Genomic DNA, 22,125 nt, shown 5'->3' with positions numbered 1-22,125 from the left:
AAACAAGAGCTAAAGGAAAATTACGTATGAATTGCCCATAAAAAGACAGCTGATCTAATGTTTACATGCGCAATGCGATCGAACCCACAAATCGCACACAGAAGATTGCGCATTCACGAGTTCAAAAATGCTTCGTTCTGCGCATCTACGTCACACTTGACTGCTTCAGCGAATGAAACAAAGAGAGAGAAACAAGAGCTAAGAGAAAATGACGTAAAAATTGCCCATAAAAAACAGCTGACCTTTTCTTTACATGCGCAATCTTGTGTGGGTGATTTGTGGATCGAACCTACCTTATGGATATCAATGTAATCGATTAATGGTGCCATACCATAACACTAATGCCATAACCATATCATAGCCAACCAATTGGTTTTTGGTTTCCGCCATATCCGTAACCTAAATATATTTGAGTTGGTGAATTTAATAACTTTTTGTGGATTTAATCCATTGTTTTGGATAGGTTATGACTAAGTGACTTATTTTTTTTTGAAATATGTTTGTAATTTTTTTCCGTTTTCTTCATTTTTATGAAATGTTCACAATTTTTAGGTTAAGGCACCATTAATCGATCACTTTGGAGATTGTTATGGATATGGGTATTGTTACGACTATGGCGTTAGGGTTAAAAGCGGAGTCATTGGTGCCGTTTGTCGTATCGTTGTAGGCGTATCCCTAACGTAATCAGATGTTTATCGTTACGATGGAAAACCAAAAGCCGGAGTCATTGGTGCCGTATGTCGTATCGCTGTATCCGTATCCCTAACGTAATCAGCTGTTTATCGTTACGACGGTAAACCAAAACCCAATTGGTTGACTACGATACGGTTACGACCTTAGCGGCACAAATAATCGTTTGCATTGATTCTCATAAGGTTGGTCGAATCAGCTGTTATAAGGTTACCGATACGGTTACCGATAAAGCACCAATGTCTCCAGCTAAAAACGAATTGGTTGGCTACGATACGGTTATGACCTTAGCGGCACCAATAATCGATTGCATTGATTCCCATAAGATTGGTCGAATCAGGCGTTATAAGGTTACCGATACGGTCACCGATAAAGCACCCATGCCTGCAGCTTAAAGAAGTTTAATTGGGCATTTACTGTAAATTACAAGCCAACCTAATAAAACCGCACTGCGTTTTTGTAGCGCACGCAAACAACCGGCGTTTTTGCCCGAACCCAAATAAGCATGCGTTGCGACAATGTAAAGCATGTGTGCAAACGTCAAATCTAAATGTCACGCAGAACAAAAATTGGAAATCGAGTTAGGTTTTCACGCAGCAAATTCAATTTGAGTTGCTCTCATAGAAGTTGTATGTGCATGAGACATTTTTGACAGAAAATGACTTGCGTGCGTTTATATTAGGTTGGCTTGTTAGTGCATGGTTGTAGTGTCATCCCTAGATGGGAGCACGAAATAAAGTGAAGTGCCTACAAATTTGAGAGCTAAAGATTTAAAGTAGAGTGTTCTTCCAACAAATTCCGATTAAGGCTGGTTTTCAAAAATTTGCTGGGATATGGCGTTTCGAAGTTTATGAGAAATGTCGATATTCCACTCAACTGTCGATAAACAGTCGGGATGGTATCTAACCATCGCTAATCCTCCAGAAAAAAAAACAAGGAAATTTTCACAATGGCAGTGCTTTTCTGTAACAGCTGGAATTTCACCACCTTAAACGCAAAATGGATATTAAAATTTAATTAACAGGATATTTACAATTGAAGGGTAGTTTATCATTTTCCGTAGGAAAAAGGATTGCTTGAGCGCAATAACAACAAATTTTCCACCTGTTTTATTTGTACAGAAACTACTTTGGCAAAATAAGTACTTTCGAATACACAGCAGTCAGGGCACACACTTCGACCTATGAATAAAACTTTCATTGTGGAAAATCTAGAAAATTTGTCTACAAAAGCGAAAAGGAAGCGCATACGTTAATACGTGGATCAGAGCGTGGCTAAAGCGTGTGGTAGTGACTTCGGTCACTGCACTGCCAGTGTGGTCACAGCAACAACTAATTTATTATCTACAAACAAATCAATAGCGCATATAAATAACGACTGCAAGTAAATTTTCATTCAATTGCGAAAATTGTGAAGATAAAGGCTGTACGCTGCTAATTAATCAAATTGTGTTGCGATTACGATTTGCAGGACCTTGAAAGTAGCAAAATGGAGCACGGTGCATCTAATACAACCTTAAACACAAACTCTAGCAAGCGCCCACATCAGTCGACATCTCAGCGTAAAAAGTCCGGCCCCAAGTTTGAGCTATCCGAAGCGCAAAAGGCCGATATTAAGGAGGCATTTGATTTATTCGATACTGAGTGTACTGGTTTCATAGAGGTCAAAGAGCTCAAGGTTGCTATACGTGCACTTGGCTTTGAACCGAAGAAGGAGGAAATTAAACGAATGATCGCCGAAATTGACAAGGATGGCACTGGTCGTATATCCTTCAACGACTTTCTACAATTGATGACCATGAAAATGGCTGAAAAGGATACGAAAGAGGAAATATTGAAAGCATTCCGTCTATTTGATGACGATGATACCGGTTCAATTTCGTTTAAGAATTTGAAACGTGTAGCACGTGAGTTAGGTGAAACACTCACCGATGAGGAGTTACGTGAAATGATTGATGAAGCTGATTTAGATCATGATGGTGTTGTAAATCAAGATGAATTTTTACGTATTATGAAAAAGACTAGCTTATATTAGATGTACATGCTGATGAATATAGTTCGTAGTTGTCACATTCTAATCGTTGATTAAATTTTTTAGTTTTTATAATAAGTTGTTTTTGAGATGTTCCTGCTATTTAAAAATTTTTTAGAATTTATGCATGCCTTTTTGTTTAAAATATCAAGTTATTTTATGTTTGCTGATTCCATGATTCAATGATTGAATTATAGCAGGGTCCAAAATAATTCGATGTTTAATGCTATTTCTTTCAATGATTGTTAATGTTCTTTCTATTTATATATATTATAAATTATTTTCTTATGGTTTTTTGTTAGCTAAATGCTTACTACAATTCTACTAGTTCTATGTTAATGTATTTTTTTAGTTACTTGTCTGGAATTTACACATGTTAAAAAATCATAGGTTGACCGTGGAAAGATAACTATTGTTCGTTTTTAATACTACTGTTTTTAAGCTTTCTCTAATTAAATATATGTTACCTGCATATTTGCAGTATTTTCCTAAATTTTTTGAATGCATTTAATTTGCCTTGATCGTAAACCATAAAATCAATTAAGGAATGTGAAATTCACGTATTATTGATATGTTGAAACAATCTTAGAAACGTTTTGGATTTATGGAAATGTAGAAAAAGTGGCTTCAAACTCATGAATCGCGGCTAAGTCCATGTTTATGTAATGTTCTAAGTTGTAAGCCATGTTTTGCAATCTTATTTCCACCCATTAATTACGTTAGAACTTTATATTTAATGCATTAGCATTGCTAAGTTACGTACGAAGTTTTATGTATGCACTATAAATTGAATGACGGGTATTTTTTGCGTTGCTTGGAAATCAGTACCATCATCGTTGCAGAGGTTGTTTAGGATGAATAGTTTACATTATTCTCCGGCTTAATTAAAGTAATTACTTTTTTTGATTTACTTGAACTGAAAAAGAAATCTATGCACTAAGATTTCACAACAAAACAACTGCTGTGTCATTTACACTTTAATTACTGTTTTGAAATAAATGTACAAACCATTTAAATAAACTGGAAACGCATTTTATTGTTGTTGTATTAAACTCAGCTTCAATTGCATACATTATATTTTTAGATACCAACTCTTGAGTGGAATATCACCCTGTATCACAGATGCCATTTCGACAACGCCCGAAACGCACCCCCAGCGAGTTAGGGGGTCAGAATATACCCGCGGTAGGTATGCTTGTCGTAAGAGGCGACTTAAATACCAGATTCAAGGGGCTGTGCAGCGCAACCCTTCAGGTTGCCAGCGCAATATATAGCTTCTCCAACCCATTGAGAGGCGAATCCCGTTTCACTAACAGACGAGGCTCTGGAGACTCCAAGCTCCTCATGGAACTAGGGGAGGGGAGGGAGGGATGGCCTGAAGGTTTAATGTGGCCATATAAATCGGTTCGAGATGGTCGGGCTAGTAGCATAATGGTGCTGTGTTGCCGGATCTGTATCCGGAAAAGGACCGTCACATCGATAACACTTCCTTCGGGGAGCAACCTTATCGCTACAACAACAACATTGAAATGCACCATTTCAAAATTTGCTTGACCTTACCTCGAAATTTAATTCAAACACGCCTTGACTCAGTGCTTGTTTTGAAAACGCTCTATCTCAAAAAATTATGAAAAAAATGTGTGATATGAGGGATGTCGATTGGGTTACTTTCCAGGTGAGAATTTCATTCAGTCGCATAATATGACCTAACTAGCGAACCCTTTGGGGCTTTTATGTTAATAATCTGTGTTATGTTAATATCTGCTTAAAGCTCATTCAGCACACTTAGCTTCAGCCGTCAGCTTACACTCCCTTGACTATATTCTGCATAGAAGTTGATGCATCCGCTTTCATAACTCTTCGCTGCCATATTGGAACTGCTTTACAGATTACACTTCATACCTCGTTGTTGTTGTAGCAGTGCTTCGCCCCACCTAACATCCGCGACCGATCACAAATTTTCATCAACATCCTCTAACGGGAGTCCAAGGAAGCTTGCTGTTTCAACAGGGGTGGACCATAATGAAAGGGGTGTTAGAGGCGTTGGTTCCACATTACAATTAAAGAGATGGTTGGTGTCATGTGGGGACACATTGCAAGCGGGGCATACATTTTGTATGTCGGGGTTGATTATGGATAGGTAAGAGTTTAACCTGTTACAGTATCCAGAACGAAGTTGAGAAGAGTGACGCGTTTCCCTGGGGAGTATGCGTTCCTCTTCCACAATTTTTGGGTACTTTTCTTTGAGTACTGGATTCACCGGGCAATTCCTGACATAAAGGTCCGACGCCTATTTGTGGAGTTCACCAAGGACCTGCTTGTGTTTTTTTGCTTCATACGGCTGGGTTCTCAGGTGCCGTATTTCCTCAAAATGCTTACGGATATGACTCCTTAAGCCCCTAGGCGGTGTTGGCTCATCAATCAGATGTCTGTTTGGATGCCCAGGTTTCTGGGTATTCAACAGGAACTGTTTGGTTAGCATCTCATTTCTCTCCCTGATGAGAATACTCCGCCTCATTATGTAGATGGTGTTCTGGGGACATAAGAAGACAGCCCGTGGCGATTCTGAGAGCAGTATTTTGGCAGGCCTGTAGCTTCTTCCAGTGGGTAATTTTTAGGCTTGGCGACCATATGGGTAGCGCGTAGCACGTAAACGGCTGATCAATTGCATTGTATGTAGTAATGAGCGTTTCTTTATCTTTTCCCCAGGTACTGCCAGCAAGGGATTTGAGGATTTTATTACGGCTCTGGATTTTCGGAACAATTGCGCATGCGTGCTCACCAATATGTAGATCCTGATCAAACGTCACACCCAAGATTTTGGGGTGTAGGACAGTCGGTAGCGTAGTGCCATCGACGTGGATGTTCAAAATGGTCGACATTTGGGACATCCATGTTGTAAATAAGGTCGCGGAAGATTTAGTCGGTGATAATGCCAGGTTTTGCGAGGCGAAAAAACTGGAGAGATCAGGGAGGTAGCCGTTTATTCTGTTGCAGAGCTCATCGATCTGTGGGCCTGGGCCTGTGGCCATTATTGTGCAGTCATCGGCGTATGAAACGATAGTGACTCCTTCTGATGGTGAATGTAGCTTAGATATGTAGAAATTAAACAAAAGTGGGGATAGGACGCCACCCTGTGGCACCCCTTGTTTAATTCTTCTTGGTTTTGATGTTTCCTTTCTAAATTGCACCGATGCCTGCCGACCACCCAGATAATTTGCGGTCCCCTCAGCGGGTAAGGGGGTAAGAATATACCCGCGGTAGGTATGCCTGTCGTAAGAGGCGACTAAAATACCAGATTCAAGGGGAGTGTAGCGCAACCCTTCAGGTTGCCAGCGCAATATATAGCTTCTCAAAACCTAAATGTCAACCTCACCTATCCGCAGCGAATCCTGTTTCATTAACAGACGAGGCTCTGGCGACCCCAAGCTCCTCATGGAACTTGGGGGTGGGGAGGGAGCTGACGGCCTGAAGGTTTAATGTGGCCACATAAATCGTTCCCGAGATGGTCGGGCTAGCACCTTAATGGTGCTGTGGTACCGGACGTACCGGATCTGTATCCGGCAAAGGACCATCACATCGATAACACTCCCCAAAGCCTTCGGGGAGCAACCTTATCGCTACAACAACAACAACAACAACATAATTTGCGGTCCACCTTTTAAGACATGGGGGAAGGATAGACCCTTCCAGGTCTTGCAGTAACGTGCCATGGTTGACCATATCAAAAGCTTTTGATAGGTCTAGCGCTACGATTACTGTTCTATGGTGGGGGTTTTGATTTAAACCGCAATTTATGTCGGTACTGATGGCATTTAGCGCGGTGGTGGTGCTATGGAGTTTTCTGAAGCCATGCTGATGGCAGGCTAGCTGCAAATTTGCTTGGAAGTAGGGGAGCAAGATGGCTTCAAGCGTCTTCGCTACTGGCGATAGGAGAGATATCGGACGATACGACTCTCCTATGTTAGCTGGTTTCCCAGGCTTTAGTAGCGGGGCCACCTTGGCCATTTTCCATTTTTCCGGTATGACAAAGGTGGAAAGAGACAGGTTGAAGACATGTGCTAAGTGTTTGAAACCATCTTTCCCTAGGCTTTTAAGCATCGGTATGGCTATGCCGTCTTGTCCCACCGCTTTGGATGGTTTAGCACGACCGATGGCATCCTCAACCTCATTGGCGGTGATGGTAATTATTGATGCGCTGAACTTATGTTTATGTGCGTATCTGTTGGCCCTCCGTCTATCTTTGTCGACCGTAGAATGCATTACATATTGACAGCAGAAAGCGCCGAAGGCGATGGAAACTTTGTCATTGTGCTTAGACGGATTCGATAGGGACTCTACGGTGGACCAAAGCTTACCCACACCGGCAGAGAGGTTACAACCTCTTAGGTGCTCCTCCCATTTCGCCTGCTTGTGTTCATCCGCAAGCAATCTGATGCGTTGGTTTATATCCCTGATTTGGGGGTCGCCTGGGTCGAGCTGTCTTATAAGGTCACGTTTTCTCGCTAAATTTGCGGCCTCCGCCGGGAAGTGGGCCGAATTTCGGGAATTCTCCCGGCGGGAATGAAACGCTCCCCTTGGCGGGCATCAGTAGGGATAGGGAGGGCAGCAAAGAGGTTGTCTGTAAAAGATTTGTATTCGTCCCACTTTCCTTTTTTAAAGCTTATGAAAGTGCGTTTTTCTGTAACGATGAAGTCGGCGGTACGCTCGAACGAAATAAGTATAGGCAGGTGGTCGGATGCCAATGTTACCATCGGCTGCCAGTTGACGCAGTTTACGAGTTCTGCGCTCACGATTGAGATATCCCTTCATACCTCGTCGTATGTTGTTGTTGTTGTAGCGATAAAGTTGCTCCCCGAAGGCTTCGGGGAGTGTTATCGATGTGATGGTCCTTTGCCGGAAACAGATCCGATACGCTCCGGTAACACTGGATCACAAATTCCAATTTTTTTTCTGCACCAGAGACGCCATTATGAAATTCCTATGTAAAATCACCCCCTGATTTCGAAAATCAAGGTTATTTTTAATTCTATGGTAAGATATTTAGGAATAACGGTTTTTTCCAAAAAAATATCTCAAGAACGAATTGAGTAATTGTTTGAAGATTTTAAAAGGTAATAAAATTTGCTATAAACTGTGCATACAACACTTTTTGCTAGGCCCTGCAGATTCAAAGATTACGAACAACCATTACAGATTTTTTCCATTTTTTTTGTAAAAATATAAAAAAATTTGTACTTTGCGAGAAAGCATGGTGGAACTATACAAGGTGGCAGCATGGAACAGCTGATTATATACTTTTTTTACTTGATTTGATACATCAACTTCCGACGCAGTACGATTTTGACATTAGCCAATCGAATTTACAAAGACAAAGTACATGGAGCTTGTATTGATGTATGTAGGTATGTCACCATGCTGCCACCTTGTATGGCTCCGTCATGCGAGAAAGGATCTCGAAAATTTTTTATTTTTTTGAAGATTTGTTTTTTCTCTCTAAGCTCTGTTTTATTACAAAAAAAAATCAGCTTTCATTCAACAAAATCGATGGACTAATACGAAAGTTATAAGCATTCATGTAAATATTCCCATTTAATACTTAAGTAATCTACTGGTACATATGTGTTAGTATTCGTATGTCAGTTATATGATTAAGTGGACCCAATTTTTTTTTTTTGGAAAAACCCGTCATTCGTAAATATCTCAAAAACGTTACCATAGAATTAAACATAACCTTGATTTTCGAAATCAGGAGGTGATTTTACATAGGAATTTCATAATGGCGTCTCTGCTGCATTTTGGTTGTAAACCAGTGTAACACAGCATCATTAAGGTGCTAGCCCAACCATCTCGGGAACGATTTATAGCCACGTTAAACCTTCAGACCATCTCTCCCTCCCTACCACCAAGTTCCATGAGGAGCATGGGGTCGCCAGAGCCTCGTCTGTTAGTGAAACAGGATTCGCTACGGATAGGTGAGGTTGACAATTGGGTTTGGAGAAGCTATATGTTGCGCTGGCAACCTGAAAGAGTTGCGCTACACAGCCCCTTGAATCTGGTATTTTAGTCGCCTCTTACGACAGGCATACCTACCACGGGTATATTCTGACCCCATAACCCGCTGGGGTAATGTGTGTTGATAGATCATAATATGCTTAAACCTGGTGCTAGATATGATCATGTTTCGGGCATCGGCAAGTTGATCTGCCGCACTCTATTAGGTGACATTACACCGAGAAGGCTGAACTTTTCATTTGGGAACCAAAGCGATCTTTTATGCGAACCCTGAAATGAAGAATATGTTCTCCTCCCCTAGTCCTTCCCCTCTGTCGTTGCATATGCGCGAAGAATTATATATATAAAATAACTTTGCTTTACTGTTGCAATGTGGAACGAACACATCTAACACCACTTTCTTTCTCCTGGTGAAATTGCAAGTTTCCTTGGACTCCCGTTAGAGGATATTGATGACAATGTTTGACTGGTCGCAACTATTGGATGGGGCGAAGCACGGCCACAACAATAATAACAAGTACCATCTCTTAATGCTTTTCTTAAGCTGAATTTCTTTTATTTTTTTTAGACAAAATTCGTTTCATATTTCTGTAGGTAAACCGTTATACAACAACACATTTGTGTTTACTTCAAGTGTACAGCTTGTTTTAATTTATTATTAATTAATTAAAAACACAAATTTTACTTATAAAATTAATTCACTAGAAATATTAAAGTTTACAACAAAATTACAAACTTAAAAACTAAAAAGAAAAAAACTATAAAATATGGTAAAAATATTAATTTTATATAAATCCTTTTATATAGTTTATTGTTTCTAAAAAAATATGAAAAAACCCCTAAAAACGATTTCCAACAATAAAATAAATGGGAGAGAAATTAATACGTAAACTTATTAAAAATAATGAGAAATTTACTTAAATTAAATATCAATAAAAAAAATGGTTTTAGCACACCCGTTGTTTTTGTTGTATACGCAATTGATCACGTTTTCGATTATTCGCTCCTTTCCTTCATTTCTTCTTTCCGCCTATCACACAAATGGTCCAGCGAAGTAGATTTTTCTTTTGCTCGGCAATGGTTTCGTGCTCAACCCCGAACCTTCGATGAATTTCTCAAAGTTTGCTAAATTCTTTTTTATTTTCTTAGCCTTCGCATGATGTTGTGCGATTACTGGCGAAGACACTACAAGCGGCGAACTTTCACTGAACATAGGAAGGTTTACGGCCTCACAAATGGCCGCATTAAGCGCCGCTTCCTCTTGAAGCTTCGTAGTCTCAGTCTTCTGTGTATGTTTAGGTTTAAGAGTTACTGGCGTCGCCGACGGTTTCGTTGCAGCCACCACACTACTCTCACTGTTCTCTTCCGCACTTTCGTTGTTATGCTCACTACCATCAACACCACCAGTGAGCACGTCAGGCCTATCGTTAGCTAGGGAAAATTCTTCATCTAAATTATACTCATCCGCTGTTGTAGCAATACTCTCACCATCTTCATGTATACCAGCTAACATAGTGCCGCTACTGAGCGTATCGTTTACTTTGAGCAGATCGGGTTGTTGTAATGTTGTTCTACCATATTCGGCATCCAAATTGTACCAATCAAATTCAGCTTGCAGTGGCATATTTGGCAGCGTGTTCACTTCTAGTTTCGCCTTGGTGACAGTCACTGGTTTTGTGAGCATCGAACATGTAACGCGCGTAGTGGGAGTTGTCGGTGAGTTTGGTAAACTCCTGCGTTTATTGATTTCGGCGAGAATGTTCGGCATATGTTTGCGCTTGTATTGCAGTGGACTGGGTGTGTGTAGGTGTAACTTGAGTGCGCTGGGGTCTGCACGAGTCGGGGACCTGAGAGGTGTATTCAGATAGTCCGCATTTGGTTTAATAACTAATTTAGGTGTTGTAGCTTCACTGTGTGAGGAACTCAAGTTGTTGGCGGCTTTTTGCTTGGTAGCTGAGGCGGTATTTAGTATTGTCGCATTGCGCGCATTTTGCAGTTTCATGATCGGCGTCTCTACGTTGGGTGACATAACGAGGTAATCACTTGTGGGTAGGGAGAATTTTATCGTTTGCGTTTGCTGCTTTGGCGAACATTTGGCCTGCTTCGGTGCTATAATAGCCGCAACATTAGGTAACTTTGGTACATCAGCGAAAATCTCTTCAATTTCATCAGTCTTTTGCGAGACAGCGCATGTTTCATCAGAGGCCATGGTAGAAACTTCTACATCCAGTTCGGAGATAGGAGATTCTAGCACAGAATTCGCTTCCAAGTCACCTTCTGAGTCGGGTGCTTTGTGTATATCAGCTACAGTTTGCACACTTGTTATGCCTACGTTCACCTCTGAAATTGAGCAATAATCCGGTTCGATTGTAGTCTGGCCGTCTTGGTGCAAATGTTCATCGGGTAGCTCATCAAGTTGTTGCAATGATTTCTTAAACTTTAGCAGGTTTGCTGGTTTCGGCGGTAGCGCAGGCGGTAATTTTGGTACTTTTCCTTCAACGCTTGTAGTAGTGCTTTTGACATAGGCAGCCGTTGTCTTATTTGTGGAATCCATATCCACATAGAGATTTGAGGAGTTATGCTCCGATCCTATCGGTTCGTATTCGTTGCTATAGATACTTTCGTAATTAAGCGTTTCGAGACGTTCACATTCGGCTACTTCGGCAAACATGCCTCCACGCGAAATCGCACCACTAGTCGCTCCAACTGCTATTTTAGCAGTCAACGCTTGTTGCGCGGCTTGTGGATAGTAACTCATTGTATGATATTGCGCCAGGCTTGAGATCACTGTATCGCTTGAATCTGCTGTCGTGTCGTGCGTATTATCATCGACGTCATCTTCATCCCCTTCATCGTCTTCGTCGTTGCGCGGCACATGAACCATACTATTCTTGGTAGAGAAGTGAACGCGCTTGCGTGTAAGCGTGCCATTATGTGAAGATTGCCCATCACTGGAACGGCTATTACTACGCGAACTACGCCGTCCACTTAACGAGCTACGTCGTGGCAAGTTGGCGCCACCCACGGCATTTGGAACATTGCTGTAACCCAACGTTAGATTTTGTGGTGATTGAGTAGTAGCAGCTGGTTGATGTTCGTTGGTGCGTTCCGTTACTGGCTCCTCCATGACTTGTTGCAACAAAATCTGATTGACGCATTCGAGCACTGGATTGACAGCACCTTGGGCATATGATTTGTTTGCTACAGCAGTTGGCGCACTCTCTTCCTGATCAGAAGCGCTTGCATACCAATCGTCGGTGGAGGTTTCATAAACTTGCTTAGGTGAAGCTTCGGAAAAATCGGTACAACGTCGCATTACAATTTTAATGCTACGTTCGCCATTCTCTTCGGCCTCTTCGAAATCGTCATCTTGTGTTGGTGAAAATATGCCATCATCTTCTTCAATTTGTGGTGCTGCTGACTTAGCACAGCTCTGGCTTTTTTTGCTGCTATTGTTGCTTTTGCAGCTCAGTCTTGAGGCTGTTCGTGCTGTGCTCTCCACGCCACTTTGCTCTGATTCGCGTTCGCTCTCGCGCTTAACACCGTGCATACGTTCGATGGTGCGCGAATAGATGTTGAACTTCTCATAGCTTGTTTGCGAATCATCGCGGCTTACTGTACTCGTATTCTCCTCTGAGTTATTATCCAATGCAGGATCGTCAATGTTCATCGCACGTGAGCGCATATAATCGCGGAAGGTGCCGGAGGTGCGTTTGCTGGTATAGCGTACACTGCGCCGGGCTCCGTAAAACGAAGATGAGACTGTATCATCACTCGATGAGCCGTGCTCAGTGGTGTGGTCAGCTAGTGTGAGAAAGAAACGGAAATTGTAGGTATTAGTACAACTAGGAGTTTGTCAAATTGAACAACACAACTTACCATTCTTTCTTGTACCATCTTTCGTCACATTCTTAGTCCAGCTCTCATTTAAATCAATGTCATAGAATTGCTTCTTACAATTAATGCATTGCAATGCTTCGAGTACCAAACAGTCTTCCAACAATTCTTTAACGCTGTACGTTGATGTTGGCGGCGCACTGCCTTGTCCCACCTCGGCCACCTCCTTTCCTTCGCTACGCTCTTCATCAGCAACCTCCTCTGTCTCCTCTGGATCGCCGTCCTCGACTACGCCTTCGTCGCGGGCATTTTCACCTTCCACCTCGGTAATTTTTGTAAGGCGTTTACGTAACGCACGATTTTGTTGCACCAACCGACATATCTCGGTGTCCTTCTCCAATAGGCGCTGATTTACAGCTTTCATATCCTTTCTTAGTTTTGATTCAAAGCACAGCAGCGATTTGACCACGCAAGCAAGCTCTTCGCTGCGTCGTCGCTTTTCCTTGGCTAATTCGCGTTGCAGCAATTTAGTTTGCTGCTCATAATGTGAGATCATTGAAATAAGTTTACGTCGTTGTGCGCGTTCTGGTGTTAGCTGTTGTGGGACACTGTCAACATCAGGTTTTGACGAGTTTGCAACAGGTGAATACTTTCTACGATCGCGCATCTGTTCACAATCGCCGGACGACGAGGCAGATGAAGTTCGTTTGAGGTCAATGGATTTGAGGGCTAACGAAGTGTTTTTCGATGAGAGTGTGGAAGAAGGAGATGAGGATGAATTGGTCGACGAGGAGAAATCGGAGACCTGTAGAGGTATAAAAGAGAGAGAAAATTGTTGTTGTTCGAGTACACTTTGATTGATATAAAACTATATTTATTTTTGTTATCAGGGAATTTTTCGATAATGTTTTCAAGTTATCATTTATTTACAAAAAAAAAAAAAAAAAACCAATAAAAAAAATCATTTGCTTGTCCCATAGTATCATAATAAATTGTTTATCACATTTTCTATCCTTATTTTCAATATATTATATCCCCCGTCCTCTCCTAGCGCACCCTATATGTAACATATTGTGACGCATATTAGCATCACTAATTGATACTCACATCCCTAAAGTTATTAAATAAAGGCACAACAACAATAAAGCAAGCTGCCACTCTTGTGTACATCAAATCAATCATAATGTACACACATACATACAAGGCAGCAGACAGATCCTCACAAACGCATGTCATCATCAGCCAAAGTAGTACTCACATATACACACGCATATGGCTACAAACTACAAATATACATGTATATGCTGGTAAACAATCACAATGAAGTTCACGAAATTACAAGACCTTAGGAGAAATGGGTGAAGGAGGAAACCGAGAGTATAAAAGCAGCACAAGCTGAGGCATGACTAAACAGTTTGATTTAAGCACGCTATTGGTTGCGAAGTATAAGTGTTATTGTTAAGTACTTTCAAAGTAGTCTAATAAAGACCATTTTGTATTATTGAATATTGGAGTTATTTATTCAACAATTTAGCGATACGACAAAGCTTAAAGCGGAGCCATAGCACAAGAAAAGTGGTACATTTCCTAGGCTCTGGTACGAGCTACGTCTTGTTTTGGAGCGGAGCAACTAACAGAATAAAAGCTCCAAACGAAATGCTATTTGTAGCGGAGCGAGAGCAGAAAATAAAATTAATTACAATTTGCTTTGTTTTGCAATTTAATGCAGAATTTGGTTCTTTTTCCGCTATCCTAATTGCTCCGTTCTAAAACAAAACGTAGCTCGTAACAGAGCATATGAAACGCTATCACTTTTTTATGGCACGGCTCTGCTCTATGCTCTGTTCAAGTTCAGAGCCGGAGTAATAGCAAAAAGAAACTCCAGAGTAATATAGCAGTTTCAATCACTGGTTAAAAGAAAGGGAAATCTATTTGAAAGAAAATTCAAATTTTCAAGTTTAAGCTGGTGACAGCGGCATTCGTGATTGACTGGTCGTGCAGCTCTGTCACTCCAAATATAACAACCTTCATAAGACCATACATATCGCGCACCTAGATCAAAACTGCGATCAACTCAAAATTCGCAATGCTCAGAGAACGCAAAAAATTAACTGCCTCCCTCATATGAGCCAATGCAATTTTTATTTTTACAAAGTCTTTTATCGCTGATTAGAGAAGGTTTTAATAAATCGAGTATACAGTTCAATAGAAACCTGGAGGTACGCAAAACTTCGAAATTTCAGATTTTTGGGATAGCTCAATATTGATCTAGGTGTGCAATATGTAAAAATTATTTGTCCGATGTCGCTTTGTTCATGCCGTCCTAAATGTAATCAGGCTTAATGCCGTTGACAGTCTTAAAATTATCTTCTAGCTAATCAAAGATTAACTGAAAACCAAAATCGATGTAGCTATCGATTCGCCAATATATCGATCACGAAAATCTATTTTTTATTGCTTTTTTGCCAACATTTTTTATCGCTAAATTGAAATTTACTCGCACTGGAAATGAAAGTAAGTAATTGATTTGTGAGGTGCTAGTGCTGTCACTCCTTAATATATTTGTTCATGTGGGTGTTCCGTAAAAATTTCGCATACACTCTAGAATGAAATTTAGGTATGTACATATACACAAATATAAATATTTGTTGTTTCATATGATGTCATTTTTATTAAAAGCCTTATCATAAGTAGGTATGCCGCATGTAACAGCTGTCAAGGGCTTTGCGAGGAGGTACTCAACTTGTTATTATTTTGCATGCACATATGTAGGGAAAGCCGAAGTTTCTGGGGGAGAAATTCAATGGTTATATTTGACAAAATTTATGTAACAAGAAACATATATAGTGGCTTCCAGAACAATGTACACGAAGCCTTCCAAGTATAAGCGCATCGGGCAAACGCCTAATTGCGCTACTCAGCACGAATACTTAAGTTCATGGTGAAAAAGCAAGGTGAAGTAAGCCTTCATATGCTACTCGTAGTACTCTTTCTTACACCAATCGTGCGATTTCCTTAATATGATGTTGGGAAAATTATACTAACTGCAGAACTTAGCCACTCTGGAACAATATTCTATAAAAGAAAGGGCAATTACGGGCGTACGCTGACAACATTGATATCATCGGCCTGGTAAATATGTGTTTGATGGTGGATGAGGACAAAACCAAGTACCTGCTGTCAACAAACTAAGAGTCAGCACATTAGCACCGTAGCAACCACGCCACTGTTGGCAGCCATAAATTCGACATAGTAGAAAAAGGTATTATCAAAGATTGATCGAATATTAAAGATGTTGCAGGGACGAAAAATAGTGTGAAGCAAGCTTCACAAAATTCTAGTAGATCACATTCACCACTTACCACAGCAGAATTTGTTATTTCACAATTATTTGTACACTTTTTATTCAGCTAATCTGTTCAGAATTTACATTTTGACACTCAAAAACTCCAATCAGTGCATTTTGTGTGCTTCCATTATGATAAAAATTGTGTTAAAGTTTGTGGTGTGGTGGAAGTGACCTACCTAAATTTTGTTACGCTCCGCTGCTTTCCACCGAAGTTTGCGCCTGCAACATCTTTACTCTTCGATCAATATTGGTATTATGTTAGCGATTATGTCGCGATCAGTTTGATACTATTTTGAAATTATTTAGCTGGGTTCGAAAAAGTCATTAATGAATTCGAAAAGTTATCGACATGGTTCTCGAAGAGTTGCGGTATATTATCGTTGAATTATCGATTTGTTTTCGTTTTAATATCAAAAAGTCATTGATCTGCTATCGAAAAATATCGGGTTTTTTTTACTGAAAAAATCTATTTGCAAACGAAAAAATTTCGTTTTGTACTTGAATGACTATCGATCATTTGACAGCGTTTTGACAGGCCCTCTGATTATTTTGAACGATTTGTAGAAGGAGACGCAGGGTGATTAAAGCTGGAGACATTGGTGCTTTATCGGTAACCTTTTAACAGCTGATTCTACCAACCTTATGAGAATCAATGGAATCCATTATTGGTGCCGCTAAGGTCGTAACCGTATCGTAGCCAATCAATTGGGTTTTGGTTTACCGTCGTAACGATAAACAGCTGATTACGTTAGGGATACGGATACAGCGATACGACATACGGCACCAACGACTCTGGCTTAAAGCTCCAATATTGATTGGTATTTGGCACTATCTTTAGATTTATGACTGTAAAAGAAATGAACGCTTTCAGCAAACACAACTGCTGATCAATAGCTGAGTGATAACTTTCTGAACGCACCGTTGAATATTTTTGATCCACTCATCATAAATTATAGCATAAATTATTTCCGCTACATTCACTCAACCCTCGTGTTTATTCGGCTGACTGGTATTTCTTTGATATTTCAAAGTTTTGGCTATGAATACAATTTTTCCTCTTAACAATATAGTTAACTGTGGAAAAAGCTAAGAAATAATTCCTTTCCTTAACATTCAAGTGCGGTATCCACATCATAGGAAAACACTCAAAAAAATTTTGCATATATTTCTTGTCTGAAAAATGGTAACATACAAATAATTTGGATATATATATTATTTGTTATAATTTGTTCATAAGTTAAAGAGAATACACTTGAGAAGATAAAAGAACACTTGTGCTTATTTAGAATTGCAAATTATATTAAAACAAGTAAGGTAGGCTAAGTTCGGGTGTAACCGAACATTACATACTCAGCTGAGAGCTATGGAGACAAAATAAGGGAAAATCACCATGTAGGAAAATGAACCTATGGTAACCCTGGAATGTATTTGTATGACATGTGTATCAAATGGAAGGTATTAAATAATATTTTAGGACCAGGGCTGACTCTAGAATTTGTTTGTACGATATGGGTATCAAATGAAAGATGTTAATGAGAATTTTAAAAGGCGTGGGCTTAGGTCTATAGGTGGACGCCTTTTCGAGATGTCGCCATAAAGGTGGACCAGGGGTGACTCTAGAATTTGTTTGTACGATATGGGTATCAAATGAAAGGTGCTAATGAGTATTTTAAAAGGGAGTGGGCCTTAGTTCTATAGGTGGACGCCTTTTCGAGATATCGTTATAAAGGTGGACCAAGGTGACCAGAACATCATCTGTCGGGTACCGCTAATTTATTTATATATGTAATACCACGAACAGTATTCCTGCCATGATTCCAAGGGCTTTTGATTTCGCCCTGCAGAATTTTTTCATTTTCTTCTACTTAATATGGTAAGTGTCACACCCATTTTACAAAGTTTTTTTCTAAAGTTATATTTTGCGTCAATAAACCAATCCAATTACCATGTTTCATCCCTTTTTTCGTATTTGGTATAGAATTATGGCATTTTTTTAATTTTTCCTAATTTTCGAAATCGAAAAAGTGGGCGTGGTCATAGCCGGATTTCAGCCAATTTTTACACCAATACAAAGTGAGTTCAGATAAGTACGTGAACTGAGTTTAGTAAAGATATATCGATTTTTGCTCAAGTTATCGTGTTAACGGCAGAGCGGAAGGATAGACGGTTGACTGTGTATAAAAACTGGGCGTGGCTTCAACAGATTCCGCCCTTTTTCACAGAAAACAGTTATTGTCATAGAATCTAAGCCCCTACCAAATTTCACAAGGATTGGTAAATTTTTGTTCGACTTGGGGCATTAAAAGTATACTAGACAAATTAAATGAAGCCACGCCTATTTTGAAATTTTCTTTTATTTTTGTATTTTGTTGCACCATATCATTACTGGAGTTGAATGTTGGCATAATTTACTTATATACTGTAAAGATATTAAATTTTTTGTTAAAATTTGACTTAAAAAAAATTTTTTTTTAAAGTGGGTGTGGTCGTTCTCCGATTTTACTAACTTTTTTTTACTATAGTAATAGGAGTAACGTTCTTGCCAAATTTCATCATGATATCTTCAACGACTGCCAAATTACAGCTTGCAAAACTTTTAAATTACCTTGTTTTAAAAGTGGGCGGTGCCACGCCCGTTGTCCAAAATTTTACTAATTTTATATTCTGCGTCATAAGTTCAACACACCTACCAAGTTTCATCGCTTTATCTGTCTTTGGAATGAATTATCGCACTTTTTGTGTTTATCGAAATTTTCGATATCGAAAAAGTGGGCGTGGTTATAGTCGGATTTCGTTCATTTTAAAAAGCGATCTGAGATGAGTGCCCAGGAACCTACATACCAAATTTCATCAAGATACCTCAAAATTTACTAGTTTCAAGTTATCGTGTTAAAGGACGGACGGACGGACATGGCTCAATCAAATTTTTTTTCGATACTGATGATTTTGATATATGGAAGTCTATATCTATCTCGATTCCTCTATACCTGTACAACCAACCATTATCCAATCAAATTTATTATACTCTGTGAGCGCTGCTCAACTGAGTATAAAAACTCATATATATAGGCAATGTTATGACTGGTATTTAACCGACTGTTTTCTTACAGGGTCGTTGAAATAATGAGACGTACATATATCTTGGGCAAACCAGGGCCCGAATCGCCACATACGATCACGGATCGAAAACTATACGAAAGACAATTACGTGATACGTCAGACGTATGGGTCGATTGGCATTACCACATACGAAAGCTATCGTATCGTAATTCATTCTTAGTTCACAATAGATTTTAAGGTCCACATCACTGTGGATTTTATTTTTATGTCACAATAGATGTGGAAATGTCAAAATATTTAAAAATTTTATTAAACAAACGAAATTTCAAAATGGATGTGCACTTACTTTTCTATATAAGTTCAAGCGATAGTGAGGAAGATGAAACAGTAGCACGGAGGCTACTTAGAGATAAAAGTGATCCTTTAGCTTTACCACAAACTGCGTAAGTATGTGGCAAATAAAGTTTTACAAGTATACAAAAATGTGTGTTCTGCAGATTCTTGAAACGATTTAGATTATCTAAAGAGGCTTTCCAGTTTGTACTTCATGCCTTAAACTTGAAGCAGTCGGATGCAAAAGCGGTGCCTCCAGTTCTACAACTAGCTGCCACACTTTCTCTTCTAGGAAGTGGCGGGTATCAGCATTGTGTCGGCAGTGATTATTTGGTTGGAATGTGCCAGAGCACTGTGTTAAAGATAACATCCCACGTTATTCTCGAAATGGAGAACAAGTTGTGTCCACAAAATATACAATTTCATTTAAACGAAACTTCGGAATGCAAGCAATGGTTTATGGATAAATACAAAATACCTGGAGGTAGACAAACGTTCAATTACATTTATTAAATAAGTTTTTTAATTGAATATCTACTTTTACAGTCATCGGTTGCATTGATGGCACACACATCGGCTTGCAAAGACCATCTGTGGATGAGCATATGTACTTTAATAGGAAAGGATACCATAGTATCAACGCAATGATAGTGAGTTGTTGCTCATTTTCTTTATTCTTTGTACTAACTATATAAATATTTTGGCAGATGTGCGATCACACCTATAAAATTTTGGCAATCAACTGTCAGTACGGTGGTGCGGCTCATGATTCCTTCGTTTGGAGGCATTCAGATCAACGACGAGTATTGCAAGAGAGGTTTGAAATTAATAGGCGGAGCAATGCGTGGCTTTTAGGTACGACAGTGTTTGCTTTTTGGTTAATATTACTATTGTAATGACAATTTTCATTTCAACAGGTGATTCTGGCTATCCACTAGAGCCGTGGTGCATAACGCCTTACCGAAACCCCGCCGATGGCTCCAGTGAATCCGCATTTAATGATGTACACTCAAAAGCAAGATGTATCATCGAACGTACCATTGGTATTTTTAAAGGACGTTGGAGAATATTAGGGTATGGCAATAGGGGTAGATATCATCCTACAAAAGTGGCACGATTTGCCAATGTGTGTGCAGCTTTACATAATATCTGCATACAGTTCAAAATTGATTACAACGTACGAAGATATGAATCAGACCAAATCAGCGATGTTGACCCAGGCGAAGCCAACCATCTTACCACAATTGGTCAAACAATAAGAGACCAAATAAAACACTCTCTAATTAATTCCACGTAAAAATTAAGAAAAACGATTTGTAAAAGCAAATGAATTCATTTAATTGTTTCTACTAAGTGCTAAGTATGTATGTTAAAATTAGAGATAAATGAAATCACTATTCGCTTAATTGCTAAAATCACAAAAATTAAAAAAATTCAGGTACAAACTTTGTTTTTACTAAGTGCTAAGTATGTATGTTAAAATTAGAAATAAAATAAATGAAATGACTATTCGTTTAATTGCTTAAAATCAAAAAATTAAAAAAATTCAGATACAAACTTGTTAAAGCTAACATAAAATTTTAATTTCTTCTTTTTCTATTTACACTTATTGCTAGAGACTCTAATTCTAAAGTTTTGATTTGTAAATCAAGTGCATGTGATTCTTGATGCAGTTTATGCTTCTCCTCCTTAATGGTCAGCATCCTTTCATGCACTTGCAACAACCTCTCCTGCACCTGCACCAATCGGTCAATCTTCTCCCCCAAATCGCGCTGAAAATCAGACACTCTACTCAAATTTTGTTGGAGCAGGGACAATTTTTCGGCACTCTTACTTACTCGCCGTAGAGTATTGCACCGAGAGGTTACACGCGGTGTAAGGGTAGTAACCGACCTAGATGGACCAGGTAAAGCGCTGGCTGATGCGCTGCTTGTTCCACTATCACTGTTGCTCTCACTATCACTATTTTCGGTGCTGCTTCTATGAGCGGGTGAATTGCCAAAAGTGCGAACGGTACTATTCCCGTCCACTGCGACCTCAAGTCCGGCTGCCTCTATAATCAATTCCTCAGTTGCACTGATGGGAATTTCATTATAAGGACCTCCTCCAGTTTGTCTTTTGGACAATTTGTTGTGGGAAAGCTTCTTCTTCGCCTGATATTTTTGATATGCGAAAACCTACGAGCAAACATTTGTAAGTATCTTGGTTGCACTTTATATATATATATATATACCTTCCTCCACATTTTGGCGTCTTTTACTGGTGGCCCGTCAGCATTTAAACGCTTGGAAAGCTCCTCCCACAGTCTGTTGGACGTTGCTCTACCTTGTGCGGAATTGGGAAATTTGTTTTTCGCCAAGTTCGGGTGTTCCGCCATAAATTGCGCCATGCACTCCTTTTGGTTTGGGTTTAGCTTGTTAAAATTCGTCCTTAAATAATAAAATATAGTCCAACAAAAATATAAACACATATTTTGAGAAATAACTTACATTTTCTCTTATATTTGTATTAAATTTTTGTATATTTATATATTTGTACTCGCTTTCGGTTGCCGGTTTGTAATCGAATAACAATACGAACGATCGAGTGCAATTGTCTCTCGTTCACGGTTGTCGCGATACCGATTTACGATCCACAAAGTACGTTCACGTATGTAGTAATCCCAAAAAGTGACATTTTACGTGACGGATCGTACGATCACGTATGTCATAATCCAAAAAACAAGTTTTTACGTGACGAGTTATACGATCACGTATGTGGCGATTCGGGCCCAGTTCTCTCCGTTTCCTAGCAAATCTTTAGAAAAAGGT

At 39.5% G+C, this 22,125-nt stretch overlaps 3 protein-coding genes and 1 long non-coding RNA gene across 8 annotated transcripts in view; 2 read left to right on the top strand and 2 right to left on the bottom strand.

Annotated features, from left to right (window-relative positions):
* The first annotated feature begins 1,488 nt into the window (after positions 1 to 1,488).
* On the top strand, positions 1,489 to 3,741 carry LOC137241946 (uncharacterized). 2 transcript variants are annotated; one of them, XM_067769303.1, is made up of 3 exons: positions 1,489 to 1,732; positions 1,812 to 2,073; positions 2,161 to 3,741. In XM_067769303.1, the coding sequence occupies exon 3, from the start codon at positions 2,179 to 2,181 to the stop codon at positions 2,722 to 2,724; it is 546 nt and encodes a 181-aa protein (XP_067625404.1). In that variant the 5' UTR covers positions 1,489 to 1,732; positions 1,812 to 2,073; positions 2,161 to 2,178; the 3' UTR covers positions 2,725 to 3,741. The 2 variants fall into 2 exon arrangements, with proteins under 2 accessions (XP_067625404.1, XP_067625403.1); XM_067769302.1 differs by having other exon boundaries at positions 1,489 to 2,073.
* Positions 3,742 to 9,261: 5,520 nt separating this feature from the next.
* Positions 9,262 to 22,125, bottom strand: part of LOC137239190 (serine-rich adhesin for platelets-like) — a 294,241-nt gene continuing 281,377 nt past the window's right edge. For all 4 annotated transcript variants that reach the window (XM_067764214.1, XM_067764213.1, XM_067764215.1 and 1 more), the window contains 2 exons: positions 12,616 to 13,378; positions 9,262 to 12,540 (listed from right to left, as the gene is read on the bottom strand). In XM_067764214.1, the coding sequence (XP_067620315.1) occupies positions 9,770 to 12,540; positions 12,616 to 13,378 (3,534 nt within the window). In that variant the 3' untranslated portion in view covers positions 9,262 to 9,769. The remainder of the gene's footprint in view (positions 12,541 to 12,615; positions 13,379 to 22,125) is intronic.
* LOC137241944 (putative nuclease HARBI1) lies at positions 19,036 to 20,899 on the top strand. Its single transcript, XM_067769301.1, has 5 exons — positions 19,036 to 19,425; positions 19,480 to 19,799; positions 19,862 to 19,965; positions 20,023 to 20,170; positions 20,233 to 20,899. The coding sequence occupies exons 1-5, from the start codon at positions 19,268 to 19,270 to the stop codon at positions 20,610 to 20,612; spliced, it is 1,110 nt and encodes a 369-aa protein (XP_067625402.1). The 5' UTR covers positions 19,036 to 19,267; the 3' UTR covers positions 20,613 to 20,899.
* On the bottom strand, positions 20,627 to 22,083 carry LOC137241945 (uncharacterized). Its single transcript, XR_010950035.1, has 2 exons — positions 21,805 to 22,083; positions 20,627 to 21,744 (listed from the first exon to the last, which is right to left on the bottom strand). It is a non-coding gene; the product is annotated as an uncharacterized lncRNA (long non-coding RNA).

This window comes from Eurosta solidaginis, chromosome 2, assembly GCF_040869045.1.
Source record: "Eurosta solidaginis isolate ZX-2024a chromosome 2, ASM4086904v1, whole genome shotgun sequence".
Classification (NCBI taxonomy): Eukaryota; Metazoa; Arthropoda; class Insecta; order Diptera; family Tephritidae; genus Eurosta; species Eurosta solidaginis.
This window is presented reverse-complemented; position numbering and strand designations above follow the sequence as displayed.